At 38.8% G+C, this 22323-nt stretch overlaps 1 protein-coding gene across 1 annotated transcript in view; it reads left to right on the top strand.

Annotated features, from left to right (window-relative positions):
• HMCN1 (hemicentin 1) overlaps window positions 1–22323 on the top strand; it is a 514767-nt gene that overhangs the window by 238336 nt on the left and 254108 nt on the right. The window contains exons 12-15 of the mRNA XM_070473938.1: window positions 2936–3077; window positions 4552–4679; window positions 7214–7327; window positions 12754–12912. Coding sequence (XP_070330039.1) covers window positions 2936–3077; window positions 4552–4679; window positions 7214–7327; window positions 12754–12912 — 543 coding nt within the window. The remainder of the gene's footprint in view (window positions 1–2935; window positions 3078–4551; window positions 4680–7213; window positions 7328–12753; window positions 12913–22323) is intronic.

Genomic DNA, 22323 nt, shown 5'->3' with positions numbered 1-22323 from the left:
CTGGAATGTGGAATAATATGAAAGACATGGCCTCAACCTCAGCAAAATTTATAAAAAATTTATTAAAAAGGGAAAGAACAATTCAAACAAAGCAGGCTGCTGTCAGGAGAAGTTTGGTTCTCAACCTGTGTTCACTGTATTAGTTCAGTTCAGTCACTCAGTCATGTCTGACTCCTTGCGACCCCATGAATCGCAGCCACCAGGCCTCCCTGTCCATCACCAACTCCCGGAGTTTACCGAAACCCATGTCCATTGAGTCGGTGATACCATCCAGCCATCTCATCCTCTGTCGTCCCCTTCTCCTTCTGCCCCCAATCCCTCCCAGCATCAGGGTCTTTTCCAATGAGTCAACTCTTCTCATGAGGTGGCCAAAGTATTGGAGTTTCAGCTTCAGCATCAGTCCTTCCAATGAACACCCAGGACTGATCTCCTTTAGGATGAGGCAAAAGGCTCTGTCTGGAGACCTTACGTGAAAACAGGTTTATATTGAAGTTCCAGACAAATAGGTGGAAGCTAGTGGTCAGCTAGTTGGAGCAGAGTAGCAAGGAGCCCCATGGTAACCAGTGGAGACACTGAAATATTTGGATGAGATTCATTTTACTCTCAAAATCCATTTACCTGTCATGCTTTCATTGCTTTTGGTGTTTCTCCTGCACTGATGGGGCCAGATCCCTGAAGGAGAGTACCCTAAGAGCTCCTTTCCAGCCAGAGCCTGGAGGAGAAGCCCGAGGCCAGTGTCATCGAGGCTTCAAGGGCACCAGCATACATGTGTGGTCCCAGTTCCGCCTTGGCCGTGGAGCTCTTGCCGTGGCTGACTGCACACGGCTACCGCTGTTGTGCTGTGCAGCTGAGCTGCATGGGCCGAGTTCTAAGCCAGGGTCACCTTTATACTGCCTGCTCTGCTCCACGGTCATCACTGTGGCCATGGTCGCCTGCCTGCCTGCTAGGTCTGCATGGTCAGGTAGTAGAGAATGTGAGCATTATCAGGTGATGCATCCAGTCCTTCAAGTATGTATATTCAAGTCTCTGTGTGTGTGTGTATTCAAGTGTATATAATGTATTTACTCAAGTGTATATATATGTCTGTGTATATATATATTCAAGTGTATATAATATATATTCAAGTATATATTCCCATTCACTTTGAAATAACGAGCCACCAGAAGCCGGAGGCGGACCACTTCTGTGTCATTGTTTCTAACCACTAGAGCATCCTGGGCACAGTGGGTCTCAAGGAGGACCTTCCCAAGTATTGCCAAGCAGGAGCTGCTCTTCACAGGGCACATGGGCCTGACCATGTACCTTGGGGCATCTTCATTGCTGATGCAGATAATCAGTAAACAGTCTATAATAGGAAAAGAAGAGAGTTTTATTCAAATCAAACTGAGGACCGTCTCCTTGGAGACACAGATTCAAGAAACACTTGAATTGTGTTCTGCCTGACTACAAAATGAGGGAGGCTTATATAGGCAAAAACTACAGTGTTGCATAAGTTGTTTGTCAAAATTAGGATTGGAACTGGCAAGAAGTGAGGATGTTTGTTAAGCAAGGATTGTTTGGGGAGTGAGATGGTTGCATAGTTACAAGGGGAGACCTTGAAACCATAAGGGTGCAGCTGGCAACCGCTAGTAGATGTTTTGAGAACAGCTGTTGGTGTCCTTGAGTCTGATGCAATTCAGAAGATTTAGGTTCTTGGTGATGCAGGAGCTTGTCTGAAACCACATCCACATCGGCCACCTGTCTCCGTTTTGAATGTTTGAACCACAGTTACTCCATTTTGATTTTCTAAATACATTCTTTAATGGTTAAAGCAGATGTACAATGCGTGTTTGCTAATCCATCGACAGGCTGTTCTCACTAGCGGTTCAAGCCAGATCATGTATGAGCCAGAATGACTTCGCCATCCCTCAGTATGTGAACGTTGCTTCTGTCATCATCCGGCAGTGCTCCGGGACCTGATGGCCCACGTGGTCCAGTGCGCGGTTAGGGACAACCTCAAAGTGGGGTGCTGCTCCACCTGTACTCGGGATGACAATAGGGACCTGCTGCCATTCGAGAAAGGGGGCATCTACTTGGTGATCTAAGTCCATTTGCCCCTTCCCTCCGTGCTGGACCCCACCTTCTCCTACAACCGCAAGAGGAAACTCTTGGCCTCGGGTACCATTAAGGTGGAGGTGCTAAACGCCACCCCTACCAGCAACCTCCCTGAGGCTGATGTCGCCAAGGTCATGGACACCTACCGCCAGGCCATGAGGACCGCCTGGCTAGAGAATGGACAGAGGAATCACCCCCCCACCCAGGACCTCATATCACTGTCATAATCCTGCTGCTCTCCTCCTTGCATTCAGGGGGCACGAAAGTGGAGGCCTCTTCCTGTCATTGACCTCAGATCCAGAGTCCTGATGTGCCCTCAAAGGAGAGTGTGCCAGGTCCTTGCCAAGCTCTGAAGGCAAGGCCTTGCCCACCCTCATGCCTCCAAGATCTGGGAGTAGGAGCAGGCCTGCCGTTCCGTGGGCTGACAGGGCTGGGCCGAGCTACACGACCTTGGGATGAATGACCGGAGATGAGGCCCTCAGCAGTCCTCCCCAGGTCTGTGGGGTAGAGTCAAGCTTTGGGGTCCCAGCCCCAGCCTGCATCAGTCTTTCATGGAGAGGAGGGCCTCTGGGGAAGTGAGGAAAGCAGACCCTGGTCTCATACAACTTGGGCTGCTGAAAGCTGGAAAACAGGGTCCGCATTCCTTGCCCGCCTTGGGGAGCATGTCTACTGAGTAACTGCAGTTCTTTTGTTACTGTTTATAAACAAGCTCTTGGAATTGCAGAATAAATAAATATTTACAAAAGAAAGGTGTGGTAGTGATAAGTCTGCAAATTTGCTAATAGAGGAAGCTCCTGACATCATTGGCATTTCACCCTGTATGTTTTCTTTTTATCTGCAGAACCACCCAAAGTCACTGTGATGCCCAAGAATCAGTCCTTCACAGGTGGATCTGAGGTCTCCATCATATGTTCTGCAACAGGTTATCCCAAACCAAAGATCGCCTGGACCTTGAATGATATGTTTATCATGGGTTCACACAGGTACTGGGTTTGTATCATGTTCTTTGTTTTTACTGAGTAAGAGGAGTTGTTGAAATTTCTGGTCAGAACTAATCTGACCAAATCTCTGTGGTTAAAGGAGGTTTGACCCAAATCCACAGCTTCAGATTTTCTCAATAGGCCAGGACATGTCTATAAAATAATAAATGATGGATGTTTGGAGTTTGAGGTTCTTGAGTGTTGAATTCAACAGCTGGAACTGAGCGCTTCCTGTTTGCTTTGTAAACAGAACACTGTGACAGTTGATTCACCATGAATAATTGTGTGCTAAGTCACTTCAGTTGTGTCTGACTCTCTGTGACCCTATGGATTGTAGCCTGCCAGGATCCTCTGCCCATGGGATTCTTTAGGCAGGAGTACTGGAGTGGTTTGCCATGCCCTTCCTCCAGGGGATCTGCCTGACCCAGGAATTGAACCGACATCTCTTATGATTCCTGTATTGGCAGGCATGTTCTTTACCACTAGCACCACCTGGGAAGTCCATGAATAATTGAAGTGGGAATAATAAACTTTCTGTGGGTAAATTGATGTGCATTTAACCCATGCGCTAAAGGCTTGGTTCTGGGATTTGACAGAAGAGAGAGGCAGAAGCAAAGGATGGGACAGTAGCTCTAATTAAAGTGTGTGCAGACTTTCTTCATAACTCATGTTCACCGTTGCCACTCATACTGCATTTCTCATTGTAGTATGTTATTCTGCTGGATGCTTTTAAAAGAAAATGAAACCTCTCATGCTCAAAGAAAGTACTGAACACGTGGGACATAAACAATAAGGTTTCCAGCCATCAGGCTCCCATTACTCTGGGTTTGGCATGAGGAGACGAACTTAGCTGTGAGCCAGATTCTATTCCTGGTCTCTTCAGGGACTCGTTTGAGACGTGAGGCATTGCATCTCTCAGGTTTTCATTTTGAGCAACTGTTTAGCTTAGAAGTTCATACAGAGCAAGATTGCCTGGGTGCAAACTTCGCTTCTCCCCTTTGCTGATGCTGACTTGGGGCAAGTTGTATAACCTCTTTGCTCATCTGTATAACAGACAGAATAGTAGTATCTAACTCATTGGATTGTTAGGAACATTTAAAACATGAATAAATGTAAAGCTGCTAGGTCAGCCTTGGCACATGGCAAGCATTAGATGTGTGTAACCTATTGTTGTTATTATTCTGGAGAAGGAAATTGCAGCCCACTCCAGTATTCTTGTCTGGAGAATCGCATGGAGAGAGGAGCCTGGCCGGGCTACAGTCCATTGGGTCGCAAAGAGTCAGACACAACTGACCCAACTTAACACACACGCATATATTGTTATTATTACAGTGTTTCATCTTACATCCTGTTGCTATTAATCATTTTTGCAATCAGTACCAAAAGCATAACTCTAAAGTATTTGAAGATATTTGAAGGAAGTTGCTATAGTTCCTTGATCCTGTTATTTTCAATTTTATTTTCTTTTTGTCTTTAGGTATAGAATGACCTCAGAAGGTAACTTACTTATCAAAAATGCAGTTCCCAAAGATGCAGGGATCTATGGTTGCCTGGCAAGTAATTCAGCTGGAATGGATAAACAGACTTCTACCCTCAGATACATTGGCAAGTATAATCAGTTTAAAAGCCAGTTCAAATAGGATGAATATCATATCAAGCAATGTACGAGTGCTTTTTAAAAAATTAATATTAGGAATGAGTCATATCCAGTTGTATAATTTTTTATTTGTCTCACACACTGATTAAAGCAAATATTTTAACTAATTTAAGTTAAAAGTTCAGGGAATGAATTGCTTCATTAGTCAACAGAAATCAAGGAAGACTCCAGATTATAGAAGAGTTCCTGATTGTCCATAGAGTTCTGTCCTTCTGTGGTTGATCTGTTCTTTGTAATATTTTACTTATAAATCAACAGATTCTGTATTTTTCCTAGTTTACTTCAACTTTTGTTTTACATTTTCCACGTATGTCCTTATATGTTTAAATTTATATATTCATACATAAATGCATATATATGAAATTGTTTATAACATTTATATTATAATTAAATATTTATAACATTTCTGTCAGTTATCTAGATATTATTTTTGCTTTTCATCTTCAGTTTTTCCCCTCTAAACTGAAATATTTATTGAAGATAAATATTTTATTTTTCTTATAATAATAATAAATAATATGACAACTATTCTATAATATCACATAATATAGTAGGCTATAATACATTCTAACATGTATAATATAATCTAATCTATTATAATACATAATCATATATTCTAATAATAGGTAATATATAATAGAATATTTCTTTAAATTTGACATTTCTTAAAGAAAGGACATGGGCATTACATACTCAGTCTCAGTTTGTAAATTGTAAATAATTAGTGACTAGCAATTTACTCTTTCTCTCATTTTTATTTGCCATAATTCATAGTAAAGTAGTGAACTTGGTAGTGAAGAGGAAGGAGTATAGAAAAGTCATAATAAAGACTGAGAATTATAGATGGTATGTATAGATGAGGGAGGGAAGTAACAAAAATGTCCCAAACACTCAACCTAAAAGCCTGGGAAGAGCGATCTCATTTATAGAAATTAGAAAGGCACGTGGTAAATAAGTTTTTGAAGGGAAAATGGGCTTAAATTTAGAGATGACAGTGAAAATCAATCACAGAATATCTATGTGGAGAGAGACCAGACAGTTGGGAATGGGATTTGCATTGCAGAAATGAATTTTGGTTCACTCACAAAGAAACTAAAATATTCCACCTATTTATTTATTTATTCCACCCATTTATTTAACTTATTAAGTATGTAAAGTATGTAAAATGCTATGCTAGAGACTGTGGAATGTAAATTTTTTTTTTAAAAAGTACATTATGAGGCCCTTACTTTTTAAGAGTGTGAAAAATGAAAGATATACATAAAGAAATATAATAAGGAAGACACATAAGAACTAATGTGGAAGGCTGGCAGAGGGAAGATTAATAATTTCAGATGGGGACTTTGCAAGCATTTCTCAAAGGAGACAGGATTTAAGCTCAGTCTGGAAGAATGAGTGGGGTTTAAAGAGTTATGACAAAGTGCGTCAGGAAACAACTTTAGCAAAAGTAGGAAAATGGGAGAGAATAGGGCATGTTTTGAAACAATTGTAGCTCCATACCTGTGGCAAGTCAGGAAGTGTGAAAGGGGTGAAATTCAAGAAAAAGCCATGCACCAATGTGATTTTTCGAAAGCCAGACTAGGAAATTATGAAATGCAATCACTGAATTTTTCTAACCAGGTGGTAACATGATCTTTGAGAAGTTAACTCGACTTTGTTTAAAACTACCTCACTTGAAGTTGGAAAGATCTAAAATGTTTAGTTCATTTAAAAGAACGGGTGCATAAACTGAAGCATTAGGCAGGGGGGTGAATCAAACAGAGCTAAGGAAAGAAACTTAGAGAATGTCTGTATTTAACATCAAAGGGGGAAATAGAGTCAAAAGTGGGAGACTGCCTTTGATAGGTGTGAAGTTTAACCTTAAGTAAGTAAGTGTTAGTCACTCAGTCATGTCCTGCTCTCTTTGATGCCATAGACTGTAGCTCCCCAAGCTCTTCTGTCCATGGAATTCTCTAGGCAAGAATACTGGAGTGGGTTACCATTTCCTTTTCCAGGGGACCTTACTGACCCAGGGATTGAACCTGTCTCCTGCATTGAGGGCAGATATTTTACTGTCTGAGCTACAGGGAGGAACCCAAAAAAAGTTTAACCTTAGAGAGCAACTATCTCTGTAGATAGACCTGAATATACTTAAAGTCACATAGAAAATGTGCATCAATTAATTGAAATATATGTCAGTTGTGCACTTTTCAAAATGTGTATCTTGGAGAAAATGTGCATCAAATAATATCCTAAACTTTTGGACTCTGTTTTAGCAGACTTATTTTCATCTGATATTCTTTTGGTTTTTATAGATGATCTTTTCATCACACACATCTATGTGCATATACATTAGAAGAGTTTATTTCTATTTATAAAAACTGAGATAGCCACAAGCACATAAATAATGATCATTTTTTTAATTGCTTCATTTAGTAAACATAAACAAGTTACACGTGGCATTGTGCTAGACTTTAACTGTTTGCGTGTTTGTTGTTTTCAGAAGCCCCGAAGTTGATTGTAGTTCAGAGTGAGCTTTTGGTTGCCCTGGGGGATACAACAGTTATGGAATGTAAAACCTCTGGCATTCCTTCACCTCAAGTTAAATGGTTCAAAGGTACATTTCTTAAGTATGTTCATGTCTGATTCACTTAGTATTGCTTTCTCTTTTAGATAAAAATAATTTGTTAAAAATTTGTTTTGGTGTATGACTTAGCAGCCCCATAAAATGTGTTTATGGTCTCACTAGAGACAGCAGTTCAACATGCCGCACTCTGAATTTCAGCATTTGACATCTGGTGTGGATTATAGAACCGTGAAAATCAAAGCAGGAAAACTTCTCCTCTGCTAATCCAGCTGAACATTCTCTTTGTTAGTTTAGGATTGTTTCCTGTAGAAAATTGTCCAGGAATACTCAGTTCATGTTTAAAATAGCTTCTCTGATTTCAGTTCACTTTGCTTAGGCTCTCACCATTAGGAAGTTGCCTAGATTCTGCAGGATACTTTTCTATAAAGTGCTCAAATAAAGACTCGTATTAAGCTTACAATTGAATAACATTTGTGATTTTAAGACAAATGTATTTTGTGGTCAGCTTTATCATGCGTGGTAGATGTTTGTGTCAAGTATAGAAATTATCTGCCCCTATTTGTAACATAAAGGTTCTGCCTCTGTGATTCTGTAATAAAATAATGTGCTGCTTGTCCTTGGTGAAAGTGCCCTTGGGCCCTGATCCAGGCACAGATGCTGACAGTGGCTATCTCTGCAGAATGTCCCGCTCCTGTTTCTCTCAGTTTTTCCAGTCTATGAGAAAGAAAAATCCCCACAAACACCCTGAAAGGGGAGGTTGCTAGGATTGTTGAGATGCTGTTTGCAAAATACTCTTTAATCTTCAGATGAAAAATGCTAAATAGTACAAAGCACTATTGTTATGATTCTGTTTGTTAAATCACAGAAATTCCCATAGCAACAGGTTGATGTCATAATCACAAAATTATGAATTCACCTCGGGTTCAAACTCTTGGGGAACATGAGGTGAAAAATAACATGAAGCTTTATGCAGAAAACAAATACTTTCAATAATATCAATCAGAGACAGGTAGAGAAACAAGGAGATGATGTCATTTTTCATAGTTTTCCTTCTTAAATGATTTTTAAGTCTTGTGTTTTTTCTGATAAGAAAGCATTTGTGAATTTGCTTCTTAATTAGGTTTCAGTTCTGTTTCAGTCAACAGAAATGAATTTTCCTCATTTGAAATGCTTAAATCTTTAACTTTCAAATGAAACAGATAATAGTTTCAAACTCACATCTTAAAGAAATCCAGAAAAAATGTGTTATAGAGGTAGTTCTTTTTTTAAATTGTCAATCAGTAGTTTATATTAAAACTAAAAATGTTTTAAAAACTAATAGAACCTGCTGATTTTTCTGCCTGTGTAGAGCTGAGTCACAGAAAGAGTCTATTATACTCTTAAGTTGGGGCTACTCTCCTGAATAACTTTGTATGTCAGTTTTGGTCCCAGAGATACCTTGGGATCTAAATGAGGAGTTAGGAAACCATGCAGCCACCACATGGAAGATTCTAAAATTAACTATGCATTTGTTTCTCTTCTCGACCAGAGACATTGGAGTTTAATGGGCCAAGCAAATCCTCTCTCATTTCTCTGTTCAAATTATGCACCAGCAGAACTCGCATGTGGGCATTAAACAGTGACAGATGGTTATGGAGGACCTGCATTTTGTTCAACAGCAACACGCAGAGGTGCCCTGAACCCCAGGATCACTGGGTCTCCCAGTCACAGGCAGGCAATTTATTCCTTAGGCAGAGTCTGAGTCATAAAGAGAAAAGCCAGGAGACAAGCTCTTTTACTTGCAAACTGGCTTGAAAAAAGAAAGGGGTGGGGGCAGCTGGACCTTCCTTGTCCACCTCTGCTGGGATGAGACACCAGCAAAATTAGGAAAATCCTACATTGGGGAAACTACAGGATGAAAAACTAGTTCTTTCCTTAACCATAAGAATAACCTTTTGATCATGCCTTTTTTTTTCCAGGCAGTTCTGATTGAATAAAGTTAACAGTTTGTTTTTTAAATAGACGGCATAGCATTGTTAACTCTATGCACCGCTATAGAGCAGATCTCTAGAACTCATTCATCTTGTGGGACTGAAACTTTAAACCTATTGAACAACGACTTCCCATTTCCCCTGCCCTGCAGCCTTTGGCAGCCACCATTCTTTAATAAGTGGTATTTCATTCAGACCATTCGAGAAAAGGAATCTCACACATACAAATGCCCACCAAAATTTTAGATATTAGAAATGATGTGGATTCCAAGAAAGAATCAAGGACACTATTAAAATATTGTATGAAGAGTATTTCTGGCAAAATAGTAAAGAAATTGGGTTTCTTTAGATTGGTGGTTATTAAAGTATAGTTGGGAATCCTGGGAGGTTCCCACCAACTCTTTTCAGGTCCATGAGATCAAAATTATTTTCCTGATGATACTAAGTTGTTATTTGACTTTTTCACACTCGTTGTCTTATGAATGATTCGTGAAGTTTTAGGAGCTATGTAATGTGTGATAGCCAGTAGAGTGAATGCAGGAGCAAAACAGAACACTCACCTGTCTTCTTTTAGCTAGATAGTCTAGAGATTTGCAAAAATATGAAACAATGCAACTTTTCTCACTAAATTTCTCTAGTTCGGGGACATATTATTTTTTATAAGATAGATTTATGTTAAAATGTCATGAAGTACTAGAAAATAAGCGCATATGCTTTTAAACTTTTCAGTGTCCTTTCTAAAATGCTAAGTGCAAATAAATATAATCCACATACACAAAACTTCATTAAAGTCCCTGATAACTTTTAAGAGTGTAAAAAGAGTCTTGAGACAAACATTGTGAGAACCAGTAAAGAGCTCTCAGCAGTTTAAAGGGTCTAATGTAATGGATAGTCATCTATTAGTCTTTATGGCAGAGATGCCAGGATTTAATTTAAACTAAAGCAGAAAGTATCCTCCTTCCTGGTAATGATTGTGTTAAATCCTAGAAGGCCAGCAAAGTTTATAAACTATAATGTGTGTAAATATTCTTCTAATCTTATCTAGTATTAAAACTAAAGAGTTACTCCCCCAATCATCTTCATTTTAATGCTCTGTATTTCTTTATGACTTTATAGCAATACTTAGATTGTTAATTGTTCAGCAGAAATCAAGAGAGATTATCAAAATATGATCAGTATGTAAACTTGATATAAGCAGTGTTTTCCAATTTATATTTTGTTTCATTACTGCTGTTCTTTAAATACTTTTATTTTTTAAAAAGATGCTAGCCTAAAGGTCTTTATTTCATCCTGTTATGTCCTCTGACATATACAGAAAAAGCTAAGGGAGAAGTAAAATGCAAAGCTCTAAATGCATTTTAGTCCAAATGTTTTAATGCTTGATGAACAGCTTGGTCACATTGCATCCTCCCCTAGTGGGAGGAAGGTTTATGTCAATATCATCTGCTTTTACTTATGAAAATTTCCCAGAGGCACACAGACAAGGCTTTAGCTGCTTCTCTCCTTCTCGCGTGGTATGCAGTAGCCAGCTTAAAAGGATGATTGAGGTTTTAAATGTTGGAATGCTGAAAAATACTTTATTTTTGGCACTCACAGTTGCTAATGTATTTTTTTTTTGTTTTGAGATTTATGGCTTCTTTGACCTCAACTCCTCCTCAAATTATAAAAACAAAATCAGAATTTGTTTGTCACCCTCAGTCTGTTGGTTGTTGCTTTGTATAGTGGCCTGGAGAATTACTGGCTCTAGGGTTTTAGCCTGTTAAAAGCTAAGGGACACAGATTAGAATACAAGCTTATGGTTACCAAGGGGGAAACAGAGGGATGACATAAAGGGAGATTAGGATTGACATATAGGTACTATTATTAATACACATGTATATTAATAAAATAGATAATTAATAACCTGCTGTATAGCACAGGGAGCCCTTCTCAATACTCTGTAATGCCCTGTGTGGGAAAAGAATTTGAAAAAGAGTGGCTGTGTGTGTGTGTGTACCTGATTCACTTTGCTGTATTGCGGAAACTAACATTGTAAATCAGTTGTACTCGAATAAATATTAGTTTAAAAAGCTATTTAAGGGAGTTACTTCTGCAGTCCCCAGTCCCAGGACACGTGGCTAAGCCAGTAAATGGCATTTTGGAGAGTACTTCTTCAGACTTGACATCTGGCATGCTGTGAAACCCTAAGAGCAGTGACCTTTAGACCTCCTGGAAATTTTTAGGATCCCCACAAAAAGTTTAACATCGCCCTTTACAAAAAGAAGCAGAAGAGATAGGAACACTAAGCTGCCATTTAAACATCAGTAAGTAAGTGTTTGTTGCTTAGTTGTGCCCAGCTCTTTGCGATCCCAAGGACTGTAGCCTGTAAGGCTCCTCTGTCCCCGGAATTCTCCAGGCAAGAATGCTGGAGTGAGTTGCTCTTCCCTTCTCCAGATCTTCCTGACCCGGGGATTGAATCCAGGTCTCCAGTACTAGGTTTTTTTTGTTTTTTTTTTTTTTTAATGATACTTGTCATCCTGGTTAATTTCATTCTTAGGTAAGGAAAAACTCTGGAGGAAAGGAAGCCTAAGGATAGGCTAACTCAACTTACAGATTTGTTGAGGCATTGCCTGCTCTCGAATAGAAATGGTTCTTAGAGGATCTCAGGTGTTACAGGGAGAGGCAATCCAGACATAAGTCATCTTTCTTGGGTTATTCTACCTTCACACTGAGGTCAAACTCATTATCTGGTTCCATCCTCCACTCATTTATTCCCTACCTGCTTCTTCCCAAAACCCTATAACTCTGACTTAAAGAACTTTGATGTATAATACAGATTTAGTAGAGGTATCCTGGGAGATTAATATAACAGCACTCCTCTCTGGCCATTTCCAGGAGTTCTTCATCCATTCTTTTTCTTTCCTTCCTACCCTCTCTAGCCAGCTGTGGTTCCTTAGCCATTCGTAGAATCCCCTCAGGCAGCTTAAACCTCTCACAGGACAAAATCTGACTGAGAACATTAAGCAAACCAGAAACCTTGGCAATTAGCCAAACTAAGAACACCCATAGTCTCCAAAGTATTTCCTGGATAATTGAAATTCATTCTGTTACAAAGATGATAGAAGTTTTGTTTCGATCTTCATCTTCCTTTTCCATTTTCACAGCCGCGGTGATAGCTTCCACTCTTTCTTAATCTCCCAGCATAGCTTCAAAGAGTTTGTTCTCATTTAGGCACACATACAGTAGGGAATATTTGCACATAATTCATTTAGGGCCTGATTTTTGGTTATAGGTTAGCCTGTGGAATTATATAGGCCTAAATCAGCTCATTACCAAGAAACATTTCCTTCTTTCATTGCATAAGCATTATTTAAGTGTCTGCATTGTGCCAGACACTTGGATTTAAAAACTTTACCATCAGTTTTCTTCAGAAGTTTTGCAGTCAGATCAATAGTAAATGTTTGAAACCCTTAACTGTGTAACGTTCTCCCCGTCATTCTTACTTAGGGGATCTTGAGCTGAAGCCCTCAACATTCCTCATTATTGACCCTCTCTTGGGACGTTTGAAGATTCAAGAAACTCAAGATTTGGATGCTGGTGATTATACGTGTGTTGCTGTCAATGATGCTGGAAGAGCAGCTGGCAGGATAACTCTGGATGTTGGCTGTAAGTAAGCGTCCTGGCTCTGGTAGACAAGTTTGTTTTGAAATTGACCTGGAATTTTGTCACGCTCACAGCTTTGAAACAGTTAGTGGAAATACTTGTCAGAATGACAAAATTAGAGTTAGCATTTCATATTATTAATATAATGTAGTTAACATATACCAGGTTTTTTTTCTATTTACCAAGCACTGTACTAAGAACAGTGTATACATATATATGTATGTGTTATATCATTAAACCCTGTTGCTGCTGCTGCTAAGTCACTTCAATCGTGTCCGACTCTGTGCGACCCCATAGACGGCAGCTCACCAGTCTCCCTGTCCCTGGGATTCTCCAGGCAAGAACACTGGAGTGGGTTGCCATTTCCTTCTCCAATGTGTGAAAGTGAAAAGTGACCAAGTTTTTTTTTCTATTTACCATGCACTATGCTAAGAACAGTGAATATACATGTGTGTGTGTATGCTTTATATCATTTAACCCTTTTAACAGTCTTAAGAGGAATATACTATAATTTTCCCCACTATATAGGTAAGGAAATGTAAACTTAAAAAAGTCTAAGCAAATTGACCAGGTCAAGAGCTATGGAGGGATAGCCTGGCTGTTTGAACCCAGGTCATTTGATTTCAGAGACTGTAGGCTTCAGAGTCTCTCGTCTGTTTGCCAAACATTTTCCTATCAGGAGTCATCCGTTTGGACAGCAAATTCCTAAGTATTAACATCTGAAGGCCGAAAATTAGACTTTGGCCCTCAGTCATAATTTGGAAATGTTGATGACAGAAAAGGTAGCAGATTGTCCTCTTCCTTTTTTTTTTTTTTTTTTTTTTAAATTCACTAGCAGTGACTCCTTTGTGTATAAGAACAAAGCATGAACTACAAATAAACATCAATCACAGTGGGAATGATACATCATGTGCATGACAACTTTAGTCAGATTACTCAAGGAGCTTGGTCCTCCCTTCTTCGTCTCTCCATCTCATGCTTCTTGAAAAATAAAATTACACAGTTATGGTTAACACATGAAATAAAACAGAGCTTCTTTCATACGAGAAAGAACCCAGCAGCTTAATTTTAACAGATAAGTCATATGGTTGCATCACTTAAATTTATAAAATATGACATTTCATTAAATTGCATTTTCATTTATGCATGATAATTTTCAAGCCAAAGCTGTTTTTTTTTTTAAAGGTTAAGAACTATAAAGAAAGTGCATTTTTTATTTTGAGTAAAGTAGCAAAGAACATTTTAGTTCTACTGTCTTAGTTCTTTAAATGAAAGTCATGTCCCTCTAAGCTTAGTATTTTGTTTTGTATAAACGTTTTTCCCCTTGGGATCTTTTATGATGCCCAGGCCTCTGGACTTTCTGGTGAACACTCTGCATTCCTGGTGATTATGCCCTTAGGGTAGAATCAACAAAGCTGATGGCCACAAAGATCACTGTAGAATCTGTCTGGGGCACAGCAAGATGTGTTTGAACCATGACTAAACCCTGTGGTTACTGAAAGAAGTGCTTTGGAAATAAGATTGGAATCTCTGGGTGGAGGGTCCCTAAATCTATCAGCAGAGTGTAAGATACAAGAAATGCTTTTAGAAACACTGGATCAGCCAACCCATCTACCAGTGTTCAGAAAAGCTCAAACAAACTTTTTGACCAACCCAATATAAGGTCCAAATGAAGTGGCTGATCAGATACAGAATTCTTGTTTTTGAGAAATATACAGAGTTTCACTTCTCAACATTTTCTAGTTTTGCTTCTCCCTCTTTCCTGCATGGATATTTTCTGTTAACCCAACATTCTTTTCGAGTTGTCTAACTCTAGAGGAGTGAAATAGCTCGGCAAAAAGGGAATGATATCCTCAACCCCTCCAAGATTGTAGAAAATCTCCAGAGAAAAGAGATGACACCCTCAACCCCTCAAAGATTGTAGAAAGTCTCCAAAGAAAAGGGAATGACACCCTCAGTCTTCCAAGATTATAGAAAATCTAAACACCTTACATGCTTACTTGGTACCTTCTTGATAATTTTTTTAGCTTCTGGACTTTCCAAGTTTCTCTTCTGATGAGCAAAAAGCCGTATAGAGGTTAGAGCTGTCTGTGCTGGAGTGACTTGGAGTAGATTAGGAAACATCCTAATAAAAGTTTGGTATTTTATAACCTAGACATCAGTCTGCCTCTCTGTCTTCAGTACATCTCTAATTAGTGCCTTCGGGTCTCTTGCCCTCTTGTATTTACACCCCCTCAGACAGGCTGTAACTTGGAGTCATCTTCACATCCTTTCCTATAATCATGATGCTGACACACCAATGGGAAGGGTGACCTAAACCTTGGGCTGTGATAAATTAACAAAATCCCTCCTCAGCTCTTGACTCAGAGCTCAGTCCTCCTGTGTATGCGTGTGTAACTTTCTCTCCCATTTCCTATGGACAGTTCACAGCTGAGAACGTTTTCAAGTCTCTTCCTAATCTCTACCACCTTTGCTCTCACTGTGGCTTTCCCTTCCACCTCAGAGACAGAAGTGAGACATTTTGGCAGTCAGTCCCTTCGCCTCCTACCTCTGTGTCTGTAGACTAATCCTCACCTCCTTCCCTCTTCTCTCCAAGGTTGTGAAAGACATGAAGATGGGGAAAAGTTGATAAGATGGTAATATATGGATCAAAGGACTAAAGGTCGTTAACAGCAAACAGTAAGATTCTGAAAGACTTACCTTAATAAGTCTTTAATTGGTGCTTAATAAGTACCAACCATTGTGTGAAGCATTTCACATACATTATTTCATTTGATAATAACTATGAAGTCTGCACTATGAGTATCTTTATTATGAGCTCAAAGAGGTTAGGTAAGTTATCCACCATCATACTGCTAATAACTGATAGACCTAAGAGGACTCAGCCCTCTCATCTGTTCTATTACAAGACCACAGGCAAATTGTTGTTGTTCAGTTGCCCAGTCCTGTCCTACTCTCTGTGACCCCACGGACTGCAGCAGGCCGGGCCTCCCTGTCCATCACCAACTCCCGGAATTTACTCAGACTCATGTCCATTGAGTCAGTGATGCCATATAACCATCTCATCCTCTGAAGCCCTCTTCTCCTTCTGTCCTCAATCTTTCCCAGCATCAGGGACTCTTCCAATGCCTCGTCTGTTCTCATCAATGACCAGAATACAGGAGATTCACTTCAGCATCAGTCATTCCAGCGAATATTCAGGGTTGACCTCCCTTAAGATTGACTGGTTTAGCAAATAGTTATAGTGAAATTAAAAAACTGTCTTGATTAGAATTAGAAATTTTAGAATCAAAAATTATTTGATTATTATTATTATCTATTATTATTAGAATCAACTGTTTTGACTTAATTAGAATTAGAAAACTGTGGTCTGGGCATGAAATTTGATAAAAAGAGGAATTGCTGGAAGGCTGAAGGTCTCAAAGTTGGTAGCTGGTTGAAATGAGCCTCAGAGGAACATGATTACTAATTTGGAGCAGAGAGGTGGAAATTTGAAATGGCCTTAAAATAAAAGGATGTAAGAAAAAAAGTTATATATTTATCCCTTGTTCCTTGATCTGGATTTTTTTTTCTCTTCACTCATATTCAAAATCTTCACTCTCAGTGACCTTTTCTAAAACAATGGCTTCCTTAATTTTATTCCAGTAATTTTCCTGATGGAGCTACTTACATAAACTCTATTGTTTGCTTACTGTAACCTTGATCATTGTTGGCAGTTGCCAAATAACTTAATGTTACATCACCATTCATGATTTTGGCATGCCTTAACTATTTCCCTATTCACCATTAGTTTTCTGATCATTGTATTAATAGCTCACAGAGTTTGATTAGACCTTTTCTGGCCACCTAAAAGTACTGTTGCATATCCTAGCAAATAGATGATGTAACTGCCACACGCTATGCACATCACAGTTGTGGTTCTGATCACTACAACTTTACTACAAGTAAGTCACCACCACAACCTTACTACAAGTAGGTTTTAGCAACCTCTCCCCACCCCCCAAAAAAAGCCAAGTTTTACCCAGAATTTATATAGCGTTAAGAGAATGGGCTGTAGAAAAGGACTGGGTTTTCTGCCTAGCTTTTAATAGTACCTACTTGATAGGTTGGGCTTCTCACGTGGCTCATGGTAAAGAATTCACCTGAGAAGCAGGAGATGTGTGTTCAATCCCTGGGTCAGGAAGATCCCCTGGAGATGAAAATGGCAACCCACTGTAGTTTTTTCGCTTGGGAAATCTCATGAACAGAGGAGCCTGCTGGGCTATAGTCAAAGGGTGGCAAAAGGAATCAGATATGACTTGGCAACTAACCAACCTAAAGATGAAATGAGGTATTGTAGCCTATGTTTTGGGTTGGCCAAGAAGTTCACTCAGGTTTAAACTTCTTGGCCAACCCAATACATTCAGTATGGGAGCAATTACTGCTTTTCCTTCAAAGCTGCTTAATGGGACATGTATCAAATAGGTGAGTATTTACTTTACAACCTGAGTGGTCATTCTGATTCTCCAAGTCTTGAAAAATAATACAAAAAAAGCATTAAGAATAGTGGTATAGCATTTAAGATTAAGCATTTTGCTTTTAATATGATAGTGTTTCAACTTGATTTTTGAAAAGAGGGCTTGAGATAATTTAAGTGCTACTTTTAGTAGTGCATAAAATTATTCATTTGAGTTCCAGAACTATTGGGCATAAATTTAAGTAGATGATGACTTAAGAAAAACTTGCTTTTATCCATATCATGTAACTAGTTGGACTTTCAGATTGTTTTTGTGGGTCTGTTACTTCACATAAACAATACTAGATCAAAAAATAATCATAAAAAGTCTGTTTCATGTTATTTTTGAGTTCAAGCTTCTTGTTGTGAGTCTCCATTTTCCTATTTCTCATTATCATGACTTTAAGTTGTGGACATTTCAGGTCAGCGTTCAGGGAACATTACCAGTGCTTTTCATCCTTCTTCAAAAGGATGTCTTTGGAAGAGAAAATGATTGGCTACATCAAACAAAAAGTTGGCCTGGCAGTGATTCTATTTGCAGGATTCCACACCACAGAGGGTGATGTTTTAGACTTAGACCATGGTTTCATGTTTTGTGGTTTGGTAGAACCAAAACAGGGTGTTCAGCCGTTTTAGAAAAAAGAAATTCTCAGTTGGACTAATATAATGCAAAAGTTGCCATAGTCAGGAGAGATTTGATTGTCACTGAAGGAACTAGAATAACTTTATAGAATAGGCTTTAGATCATGATGGTAGATCTGTTTGTAAGTTTTATATTTTCAAAATAATGTGTTCATACAACCACATCCACCTGTAAGTGACAGCAAAGCTGTACTGAGCATTAACCCTGTGATCAAGGTGCTTGCACATAAATATTTAGGGGCTCATAGAGGACCCAGCATAATAAATCTATTAGACTATATGCAGAAGCCAGGGGCTTCCCTGGCAGTTCAGTGGCTAAGACTTCACTTCCAGTGCAGAAAGTGAGGGTTCAAACCCTGAATGGGAGTTAAGATCCCACATGCCTCGGGGCCAAAAATCCAAAACATAAAAAAAAAAAAAAGACAACCACAGTATATACAGAAACCAAATTTAAAACTAATATTAGATACATTAAACTCTGAACTATAACTTAACAAATTAACTGTACAGCATTTATGATCACTGATAGTCAATACATGGGTAAGTACTACATGCTAAATGACTGATAATGATTCTTTCTTTTACGAACATGAGATAGGATATGTTATTATCCCTCTTTTGTTGATGGGGAAATTTAGACTGGGGGAGGTAAAATAATTTTTCAGGTTTATATACTAAGAAATAGTGAAGCTGCAATTTGATACCACCTGGTGGGCTGTAATTTCCCTAAGCTACTTCTCTAATCTACTAGCTCCTCTGTGTTAGTTGCTCAGTTGTGTCTGACTCTCTACGACCACCAGGCTCCCCTGTCCATGGGATTCTCAAGGCAAGAATACTGGAGTGGGTTGCCATTTCCTTCTCCTATTTTTTGTTTGCTTGTTTTTAACTAAATTAACTTCTGCTTCCTTTCCTACTGGTTTTAATAACCTATTTACTATCCACCCAACGTAATTCCCTTGGAGTCTGAGTTGGCCACACTCAAGAGTAGGAAGTTCTTAAAAGGCCTCTTGAGTTGAGGTAGGAGCTGCTTCATATTGAGGCTTGCTTGTCATTGATGCTTTCTTGGCTGCCCATCTCGTGCCTGGTACATTTGCCTTGTTTTCTGGTAGCAGGACGTTTATTCCCTGACCTTGTGCTTGTCTCGTGCCTAACACTGTTCCCAAAGCTTCTTCACCAGAGGTGACTTCTCTCATGTCAGTTGAGCTTTATGGGCACAACTTGAGCTTCACTTATCCTTTTCAAATCTGGTTTGTTCTTGGCTTTCTTATGTCTGAAAAGTCTCATTCATCTACATTTTCACTGATGACTGTGTTCTATTATGTCACTAACCTTGGTTTCCTCCCAAAAGAGTTGATTAGTTCCAGGCTTCTGCATATCTTTTGCTTTTCTGGAGCTTATTTTCAGTCACATCTCTAGATTCACCTTTCACTCTGAACCTAGCATATTTCGTGAAATTTACACATCTCTTTCTCAGAAAAGCAACTAGCTCTAGAATAAATGACTAATCTCACTCCAGATAGATGTAAGGCCTTACATACCTAGGATAAGCAAACAGTGAGCTGTTTCTAAACTATTTTTAAGTGCATTTATTTTACCTATTGTTTTTTATTAGTCAAATTCCCATAAGAGAAATCTGAATAGGTATACAACTTCTCTTTATAAACACATTACTCAATAGTAGTGTTAAATTTTACTTTATGTAGTTTCAATAAACAAATGACGGGACTTCTGAAATTGCCTTGTTTTTTCAAAATACAAATTCAAATGTACTGGACCAATGTTGTTTTCAACTTACACACTTAATGCACACACACACTCACATGCTAGGTTATTGTTTTAATATTGATTCAGTCATTCACAGATATCTAGCATGCATGTATAATGCACAGAGTAGCATGTTAGTTGCCATAGAAGATAAAAACATGGTTGCAAATATAAATTCTCTGGGGAAGGTCAAATGTGTGGTCTAGTAAGAGACTGAATGGAGCCATTGCCGTGACAGTGGTGTAGACTGAGTTCTCTGAAACCTCAGAGAGGGAAAAAAATCACATCCATTTAGGATGGTAAGACTTGGTAAGAACTGTTAGTTCTTCAATAGCCAGAGATCAACGTCAGACATCACATTTGGAAAGAGTGGTGTTGGCACAGGTGCTGATTTGAGAAAGGTCAGTCCTTGCCTTGAGTAAGTTCTGATTGTCCAGAGAATAAGATTTGTATAGAGAACTAATGGAAAATGGGGCTACAAAGTTAAAGGAAGTCCTTTAGCCCAGGTTAATAAAGCACTATTGCTACTTGGGAGACAGGTGTACACCCAAGTCCCAGAATTACCATTTAGAAGGAGAGAGGTGATCTCCACACCCATTTTTACCAGCTGGATAACCAGCTTGAATTTGGGCAGTTATAAAAACCCATAGAAAAGAGAGGCTGATAAAATGATAAAGAACTGTGACTCTGGAGTCAGATCAGTCTGATTTTCAATACTAGTTCCATTGTTCAGCTCCATGTGACACTTAGCAAATCAACCATCTCTGTTTCATCTTCTATAAAATTGGGATAATAACAGTATCTACCTCATAGGGATATTATGAAGATCAAATGAAATAATTAATGAAGAGGACTTAACCAAGTCTCTGGCTCTATATGCTATCAGTTCAGTTCAGTTCAGTCACTTAGTTGTGTCCGACTCTTTGTGACCTCATGAACCACAGCACGCCAGGCCTCCCTGTCCATCACCAACTCCTGGAGTCTACCCAAACCCATGTCCATTGTGTTGGTGATGCCATCCAACCATCTCATCCTCTGTCATCCCCTTCTCCTCCTGCCCTTAATCTTTCCCAGCATCAGGGTCTTTTCAATTGAGTCAGCTCCCCACATTAGGTGGCCAAAGTATTGGAGTTTATAGTTGTTGCAATTCATAACCAATGTTTAATCTTGACATTATCAAGGAGACCTTCTTAGGGTACTTCCTCTTAGAGTCCTAAATGAACAGGCTTCATCTATTACCTCTAATAGTATCTTATATATTTCTCCTTGCCTGATGCCTCACACATTCATGAGTTCTGTGGGATATACTGAGAGCCTCATCTATTTGGGCTTGCTGACAGCATCCTCCCTATCTTGCATTCTTGTGTTTTCCCAGGTAGGCCTGTTAACCTCTCATTTTCCTTCTGGCTTCTGTGGTTACCTAAATTATATAGATAACTGTAGACTTCTTATCTATAATTATATAATTTCTGAATCATTTCTTAACTCTAAGATTAATCACTCCCTAGGTTCCATTTATCAAAAGCTATCCTGTAAATTTAAATTATTGATTTTCAAGCTTCAATTTCTTTAACTCAAAAATGCCAAAAATAAATATATAAAATGTATTGAGAAGCAAGAATGTGATATACACCAAGAATATAATTTAAGATTAAATACTGTCTGCTTGCTATATAGTGATCTATTGAAGAATAAGCCTTGATATGAATAAATTTATTTAAAAATTCCACCAAAAGAAGTAAGTTTTGGAAATTGTCTAAAGTATTTCATTACAAAGCAGACTTATTTATTAGAAAATTTAAATTTTTGAGGAGTGTGGCATAAACTAAAAGACATATTCCAGTAATGAAAGATTCTCTTTAGTTAAGGAAATCCTGATTTAAATTGTCATTGCTTCCATGTCCTGGCTATTATAAACAGTGCTGCGATGAACATTGGGGTGCACGTGACTCTTTCAGATCTGGTTTCCTTGGTGTGTATGCCCAGAAGTGGGATTGATGGTAACGATAACCCTATATGCAAAAGAGAAAAAGAGACTCAGATGTATAGAACAGACTTGTGGATTCTGGGAGAAGGCGAGGGTGGGATGTTTCAAGAGAACAGCATTGAAACATGTATATTATCTAGGGTGAAACAGATCACCAGCCCAAGTTGGGTGCATGAGACAAGTGCTCGGGCCTGGTGCACTGGGAAGACCCAGAGGGATCGGGTGGAGAGGGAGGTGGGAGGGGGGACCGGGATGGGGAATACATGTAAATCCATGGCTAATTCATTTCAATGTATGACAAAAACTACTGTAATGATGTAAAGTAATTAGCCTCCAACTAATAAAAATAAATGGAAAAAAAAAATTGTCATTGCTTCTCTCTTATCATGCTTAAGGGAATAGTCAAACTTCCTTGTGCCTCTATTCATTTATTAAGAAAATGTGTTTTAATAGCAGACAAGAGTATTTAAAACATATATTTATAATAGTATATGAACAATAAGTTGATTCAAATTCAATCTGTTGT

Source organism: Odocoileus virginianus, chromosome 11 (assembly GCF_023699985.2).
Source record: "Odocoileus virginianus isolate 20LAN1187 ecotype Illinois chromosome 11, Ovbor_1.2, whole genome shotgun sequence".
NCBI classification, from domain to species: Eukaryota; Metazoa; Chordata; class Mammalia; order Artiodactyla; family Cervidae; genus Odocoileus; species Odocoileus virginianus.
This window is presented reverse-complemented; position numbering and strand designations above follow the sequence as displayed.